Source organism: Rhodnius prolixus, unplaced genomic scaffold (assembly GCF_049639745.1).
Source record: "Rhodnius prolixus isolate KJV_2025 unplaced genomic scaffold, Rpr scaffold_1, whole genome shotgun sequence".
In the NCBI taxonomy this organism is placed as follows: Eukaryota; Metazoa; Arthropoda; class Insecta; order Hemiptera; family Reduviidae; genus Rhodnius; species Rhodnius prolixus.
Window position 1 is genome coordinate 32652302 of NW_027411581.1, and position 8152 is coordinate 32660453.

The 8152-nt window shown below is 32.8% G+C and overlaps 2 protein-coding genes across 12 annotated transcripts in view; both read right to left on the reverse strand.

The window, feature by feature from the left end:
* The window catches only part of shi (dynamin-1 shibire), a 39221-nt gene extending 38441 nt beyond the window's left edge, over nucleotides 1-780 (reverse strand). For 9 of the 11 annotated variants that reach the window (XM_074137665.1, XM_074137656.1, XM_074137659.1 and 6 more), the window contains exon 1: nucleotides 473-779. In XM_074137665.1, the coding sequence (XP_073993766.1) occupies nucleotides 473-636 (164 nt within the window). In that variant the 5' untranslated portion in view covers nucleotides 637-779. Of the gene's footprint in view, nucleotides 1-472 lie in introns of all 11 variants that reach the window. The other 2 variants (XM_074137654.1, XM_074137655.1) reach the window with 1 other exon arrangement.
* Nucleotides 781-2280: 1500 nt separating this feature from the next.
* RpL5 (ribosomal protein L5) lies at nucleotides 2281-6068 on the reverse strand. Its single transcript, XM_074137923.1, has 6 exons — nucleotides 5930-6068; nucleotides 5521-5706; nucleotides 5272-5406; nucleotides 4982-5184; nucleotides 4724-4901; nucleotides 2281-2514 (listed from the first exon to the last, which is right to left on the reverse strand). Exons 1-6 carry the CDS (start codon nucleotides 5930-5932, stop codon nucleotides 2320-2322), a joined length of 900 nt encoding a protein of 299 aa, XP_073994024.1. The 5' UTR covers nucleotides 5933-6068; the 3' UTR covers nucleotides 2281-2319.
* Nucleotides 6069-8152: the final 2084 nt, after the last annotated feature.

Here is an 8152-nt window from a genome sequence, read left to right on the forward strand (position 1 = left end):
AGAAACCAATATACCTACTAACTTTATTAGTAATAAAATATAAAGAAATCGACAAACCAACAAAACTGAATGATTTTTCACATAACATGTGAGATCCGTACATGCTATTATCATTTAATAGAAAATCAATTTATTTTTATCGAAGAGTTGTTTTGACTAAAATACTTAAAAGATAAAAAGCAGAGAGGAATTGGATTCTAAAACAATCAGTAAATAGATTAGATAACAGAAATTAAAATACATGTAAAATAATTCGACATTAACACTAAATAGTTGTTAAATCAAAGCAAAGAATTGTAATGTACGATTACTACATTTGAAAATAGAAATAAATGAATTCTTTGGACCGTCAAAACTTTTAGGTCAAATTCATCAATGGTTCAATAGAATTCCATCACTAGGTTAATGGCTGATTAAAGATTAATTAATAAATTATGAACTATAAAAATTTACTACTAGGATTTAAGCTTACCTTCCAACGAAATTTTCCAAAACAGAACTTTTTCCAGCACTTTGTCCTCCCACAACAGCAATTTGTGGTAAGTCCAGTTGCATATGAACACCCAACTGAGTGAATGCATCTTGCAACTTGTTAACTATAGGTATAAGCTGTTCTAACCCTGGATTTCCTGCCATTTTAAATTAATTTACTACTCTACACACCACCCCAGAATTTACACAGATTCTCCGGACCTAAGATCGGGGTGGTAAAACAATATGGCGCATTCGTTGTTACAAACCAGAATGCTTTGCGCCATCTAGTGGATCGAAGAATCCTCTGATCAATGTCTGATTCAAAAACATGACTGTGAGGCCCTCTCTGTATCTAACTGCGAACTAAATTCTTATCACTTGACAATTACTGATTTATCACTGTCACAATATCAGTATCAAATATGTTTAGAGTTAACCCTCCACTGACCGAAAATGATAACTCTCTACATTTTGAGAAATTACATTACATCTAGTAAGAGTAATTCCAGAACCCAAACAACTGTGTGGGACGACTGAAAATATGGCGTGTCTCGCTCTACTTTTGCAAAACCATAATACTCAAAAGTTTGAACTTACATATTTTCTTCAAATTTACAAAAACGATAATGCTGTTCAATATTTCATATTCTCGGTTTCTACAAAAATGACTTATGCTAGAATTGAATTTTCAACTCTCTTAGAACTGTTGAAAAGTCCAGGGCTTTCTAACGGTTAATGGGGTTTACAGCAAACGTACCTAGATCATTTTTGATTGTACCATTTTAGATTGAGAGAAATGGCTCATCATGTTTCCCTCGATTGGTTTTATTATTAAAAATCTTTTTAATTACTAAAATGGAATAAACAATAGTTAATAGTGCCTTAAAAAAATGAGACGAACAGAATTGATTAAAAAGTCCAGATAGTGCTCTTAGTGGCATGACGAAACAGGATTAAATTTAGACCTCCACTTTCGCACTAATTACTTTGTTGGGCCGTTATATTCACTCAATAGGTAAAAGTTTTGCGATTTATTCAATGTGTCGATATCGATTTCATTAGAAATATCTTTTTTGGAAATCCCACGCAGAAAAAGTGGTTTGTAGAAAATGGAAATAAGAAAATTTATACAAATAGTGGAGACAAAATATCTCTATTAACGCTGCTGAAGCGGAATGTTGATTACGACACTCCAGGCAACCGACTGTTACTAAGCGACCAAAGTACCACTGCCAGATGCAACACTTAACCTAATGACTTTTTTTGGATTTCGAAAATACCTTAGATTTGCATTTAAATATGTAAACTCACTGCACTCATGTTTGTCTACTTTCATTTGAAACATTTTTCGAAGAAAATTCGATTAAGAGCACTTCTGAGAGAGTGCGTTGGGTTGTGTCTCCTCAAGGTACTATTTCGGTATAATTTACTATTTTTTCTTAAATATCCTTAAAGGAAATTAAATCTTCCTTTTCTTCTTAAAGCTTGAAAAGCGACAACTCATGAAAAGTCATGGCCTCCTCAAGACAAGCCCGCCAGGCGTCAATTTCCTGCGCAGCTGTCCTCCAGTTGTGAAAGGATCTATTTCATCAGCAACTAACATAATCCGTTGTGACTTGTTCAAATTAGTGCATTACATGCACTGTAGAATTTTAAACAATATGCGCATTGGAAAGGAGAAAATACGAGTAGATGCGCCCTTTCCTGCAATGCTCGCAGTTTAGCTACAACCACAACCGAAAGTGTTTAACAATTAACAGCATCTGTTTGGTATGACAACATTTTGTATGTAAAAAACAAAAACAGTAATGTTAAAGAATTTATTCTGAAAAAAGAGCACAAAAATTAAGCTTCTCCTTCTCCAGTTTGAATTTTCTGTAGAAAGGACGCCTTCTTTTGTTTGATGCAGTTCTTACGTTCTGCCAAAGAAAGCTTGCGCTTGTTCCACCTCTTTTTAACGGGCTCCTTGGTTCTTTCAACTTTCTTGTGAACAGGATCAGTTCTTATAGAGGCGTGCGCTTTCTTGTACATTTCTTCAATCTGAAAAATTAAGGTACACTTCAGTTTAGCATGATAGAAATAAGAAATTGGATAGAGGTTGCAAATAATCGAGATCAATGGCACAGACCTAAGAGGAGGCTTGGGCTTACTAAGAGCTGTACGCTGAGTAGATAGACAGAAAGTTTCTTCAGTAATTCATTTTTTTGAAATCATCTGATCTAGATTTTTGAATAGAATCGCAAAAAAAAAATCATACCACTGCACCAACTAAATTCAACAGTGTCAATTTATACCACGTCACGTCCATTTGAAAATACCTGTTAAGGCTTGATTATTGAACATCAGTACCTAAATCTGAGTACATACGCATAGAACAATCAATTATTTGTGATATTGCGCGAAAAGATTTATTTTCGAGGGTCTTCAGGTAATGTTACTTTCCATAAAAAATGCTCGTTAAGTGCAAGGTTCTTCAGTGTGGCAGCAGTTGCCAAAACAATCTATCAATACAGGGTGCCCCATTTAAACGGGCCACTTTTGAATTAACTCTTAACCAAAGGGAGACATAAAAAAAACGAACGAAGGTTGAAGTGTTTTCTCTCTAGTTGGTGATGGTGTTAGTGTTTTTGATTTTATTGTCGCCTTACCCCTTAAAACGGAGGTAGAAAGTGGCGATTACCTTTTGACCTCCACTTTTTACTAAACTGTATTTAAAACTATTTTTAAAAAATGCCGTTAATTTCACTTCAATGTTTCAAACCGTTGCCGAGATATTCAATCATAAAGATTAAATCTTCGTCGTTTTTTTCCTATTTTTCTGTTTCATAAACTAAAATTAAAAGCATATTTTCTCATTAATTTCTAATAAATCAAAACTTAAAGCCACAAGAAACTTAAAAATCAGGTAAAATAATCACTTTAAAAAAAATTATTTATTTATAAAAATCTATTTTAAAAAAAAAATTCCTGATTTTTAAGTTCCTTGTGGATTTAAGTTTTATCAGCATTCGATATACTAATAGTTTTAAATACGGAAATAAAAAGTGGGGGTCAAAAGGAAATCGCCACTTTCTACCCCCGATTTAAGGGGTAAGGCGGCAATAAAATAAAAAAAAAACAAAACCCTAACACAACCCATCACAAACAAGCGAGAAAATACATCAACAAACTTTATGTTCTTTTATTTTTATATATATCCCCTTCTTTTAAGAGTTATTTTGAAAGTGGCCCATTTAAATGGGACACCCCGTATAAGACCGGTAGTTCCTCAACAATATTGATATTTGCACACGTTTTCTTCATTATTGGGCTTTTTACGTAGATGTTGTAGACACGAAGTTTACTGAAAATAGAAGGAATCATTTTCGAAAAGTCTCAGTAACTTAAAGAATCCGTTCAGTAAAGTTCCGGGGAAAACATTAGAATTATCTTACAGTGTCTCAAATCAGTCTAGTGAAGTAATGAGGAAGACACAACAAGGAATGGGCTATTTATCTGTGGACACCTAGTGTCTGCTCACCACTTACTACAAAGATGATACACTGAAACGTATTACACAGCAATATTCATTTATAGAAAATTGCTCGGCAAATTAATTTAAAAAATTTATTACAATTATCCTTATTTGGCAATTTGCTTAAAACTAGAAGCAAAAGGATCACCCCGTTTACCCAGATGTAGTAATAAGATTGAGAGTTGATTCAAGAACCGTGTTTCTTGAACTTGCAAAATAATTTCCTTTCTTAGAAAATAAATCTTACATTCAGATTCCCAAGAAATAGTCGTCAAATAAAATGGTCCAAATAAAAACTTTTTAAAACGTTAGAGATTTGTTTACTTACCTAACCTTAGTATCGAACAAGGAATTCAAAGTTTGAAATCAATGTGATTTTTCTCATTTGAAATTTGTGTGCATCACGTAGATGTGCATAATTAATCTGCGTCATAATTACTCAGAAAATCTCAATACGCATATTTGCGGAGGAATCTGACAACGTTAAGTTTGCCATCTACTCTTATTAGGAAATATACAAGAAAAAACACCTAATTGGTAGTTGGACGCTAAGTCCCATTTAAAAAAAATAGGAGATTCAGTTATACCCCTACTCTAAATTCTTTGGAAGAATGAGGATAATAAACCAAAACTAAAAATAAGAGAAAATCTTCCAAATATAGCTTAAAAAAAGTAATTTTTCCTTTAAACTTTTTATTCAATGAAACCCAATTTAATTGACTTAAATAAACTTACGCTATCCGCTGTAATTCCAAATTTAATGTACTTCGAAAACTGCCTCTTGTAAGCATCATCATCTTCTTCGGCTAATTGCCTCATGTAATCAGCCACATGGATGCCAAATATATGTTTCCTGTGCACTTCAGCATTGAATTCTTTGGATTCCGCATCGTAACCAGGGAAGCGTTTCATACTAAAAAGTATATACATCAGCTTAAGCAACTCATCTCATTATAACACTCGAAACATTTCTAATCTTAATCTTTCAAATACCTGTGAGGAATATTCAGACCACCATCCACTGCACCTTTTAGAGCTCCAAAAACTCGCGCACCTGCGCTGGTCTTCATAAGTCCTACATCCAAGTAACAACGGAAAGCACCTGGCCCATCATCCAAATTTTCTACATTGTACTCATCACCAGTTACATCCGTGGTCCCACTGTACAGTTTATCTAGCTTCAACTTTTGCAGCAACTACATCCAACAAATAAAATAATTCAACGTTAAAAAAAAAAAAAAAATTCTAAAACTATAATAACAAGGATTAACTCCATTACTTACACGTCTTGCTAACAGAAGGCCTGTGCAATATGAAGCTGCATAGTTCGTTAAACCAACTTTAATTCCATAGTTCGGTAATTCATGACTGTAAGCTGCACAGACTATTTTATCCCCTTCAATTCTAGAATAAGCCACCTAAAACAAAAATAAAAAACATTCACCTATGCCGTTTTATATTCTTATAAAAACCAAACAAATCTCTATTTATACCTGTATTTCTTAACCATATAGAAATGTAAATAAATTAACCTGGCATGTAATGTCTTTGTTGGATAGTCGAACTATCAAACGGTACTTGGGTGTATTGTATTTGTTTTTATCTTGAACAATCAATCTCTTCCTGGCATAATAATCTGTCTTTCCTTCACGACGCCTCTTAAACTTAACCTGGTATCTCTTAAAATACTGCTTATTCTTAACCACTTTCACGAAACCCTATTGTAAAATTGATTCACATTAGTCAAAATGAATAATGAAAATTAAAAATAATTAACATACCTCAAGATTTGTTAGGACTAATAACTAGCTTCAATTCATAGCATGGTTAAGATGACAATTTTTTATCCTTTAATATCCAAGCCATCTGCCCATCCCTTACGACTACTTTACACTAATAAGAAAAACGTATACATATTTTTTGAAATTCATAGAAATTTACCATTTTATTTAAAAAACTAGTTTATGAAAGTCCACACTTCTCTACAAACGTCACCTCCGTTCGCTAAGAGAGGAGAACGGTATGTTAAGTTCGCAACTGCCTTCTTTTTTCAATTACTTTTCAAATTAAAGAAAATTGTAAAAGATCATAATACAAAGAAATAACGTTTGATTCCTCAATATTCAAGTTATTTGGAATCATAAATTAAATAAAAAATGTTATCTATAAAAAAAAGTAGTTTAATGCAAGGGTTTAAAAAAAATTGCAGGGTGGGGTCACCTCTAATTTTAGTTTGCATACTCCCTACATCACTGAAGCAAAAGAACTATTTTGAAGGGTTTATTTCCTTATTACAAATAAAATAGTTGAGTTATTTGAAATTTTATTAGGAAGAAGGAACCTTATAGATCTGTTTTTATAGAATTGTTTACCCTCTAAATTATGGTATGGCATTTCTGCTTGGAGCTAGAGATAATTTGAGTTACTACAAAATCAATTAAGTAAATTATAGAAATCAGCTGATAACTTTGATTTCACCATGTTTTCTTCTTAAAACTCTTTTACAAAGTGAAAAGTCTCATTAATCTTCCTCCAGAAATCTCTATGTTCATAAATTACTTAAACGAATCTCCATAATGGCAGGGGGAATTTCGCCTTTTCTAAGAAATAATTTAGGTTGTTCGGTTTGTCATTCCAGAATGGATCATATTTTTGTTTTTTATTTTTTTCCACGGTTTGCATTTGTAGGCACTCATTATCTTAAATATTGAGAAAACTGCCGTCTTTCATCAGGCCTCTTTTTTTTCAAGTTTCATCTTGGTCTCATGTCTTTCTTTTAGATGAAATTTATCAGGGAGATTAATTTTTATCGAAATTCTGAATTCATGCCCACTAGATGATTCTAGATGATACTTACATCCGTTTTATTCAATAATCGGATGTGAACCATAATAAAATCTGGATGCTGGCTAACCCCTACAAGGGAAGAAAATGGATGAGTCAGGAACAATGATTTCTAGTAATGAATTTGACCACTTCCTTAATCTCTATTCCAACTTCTTTATTTTCCCTGCATCCTCAGCAAGTTGGAGAAGGTTGAACCCCCCAATTGAAATAAAATTCTCTGATATTTGATTTCCATTAAGACATTCGATTTCTGGCCGGATTGTACATAATTATAACTATCCAAGTCTAGGAGCTTTTCCTCTGATTCAGAACAGCTTCTTTTATTTCATTGTTCTATTTTGTGTTAACGATAATATGATTTTTCACGCTGACTACCACACCTGAAGTAATCGGTCGTAACCATCGGTAATGTGGAGATGGAATAATATGATATCTGGCAGTATTTAACCTATTGACAAAAGTTCGTGGACGTAGATATAATAATAACTACCTATATTCCCAAAAATGGAAATTAGATTCGTGCATCAGAGCCCTGAAAAAGTCCGATTGTGTTATCTTACTCAATTGCCTGCTTAGCGATTGTAAATTATTTAAACATAAGTCTCTTGTAAGAGTATTTACTTTATTAGAGAACCGACGAGGACGCAATCTACTTTACCCTTTACATATGTACCTCGATAATAGCAATTCCATAAACAGTTCTCGCCGTCTCCTGCAGTACTAAAATAATTCTAGAAAAGAAGAGAAACCACTCACCAGTGAACCAAAACAAAAAAATAAGAATTAAATTAATAATAGAATACTTAAGTTTCATATTCGAAATTACAGATGCATAGAATTATTTTATTATTCCTTACTTAAATTTATTTATTTCGGATATAGATAATTCATGTTTAACTAAATAAAATTGGCGCTTGATAAAAAATTTCTAGGTTCTAAAGTAATTCGTTTGATAGCGTTCTCCGTTTAAAAGAGTGGTATTAACATTAATTGAGCATTAATAAACTGACTGTACTCTTTTAAACTCGTGACTTAAAGAGTGTGTAGGTATATTTGTATAAAATAGCCAAACATTACAGAAGAAGTCTATCATCAAGGACACCATCCTATTCTAACAAAGACATAGGAGATGGTGCACATCCATGCCGAAATGTTGGCCCCATTGTAAAAAAAAAAAAAAATTTTTGATACCTACATACACACACACACACACACACACACACACACACACAAATTAAGGTTAATAAGAAACCAACCCATACCTACTTTTATTATACACAATATTTATAACTTACACCTTTCTTGTGATTTTATATG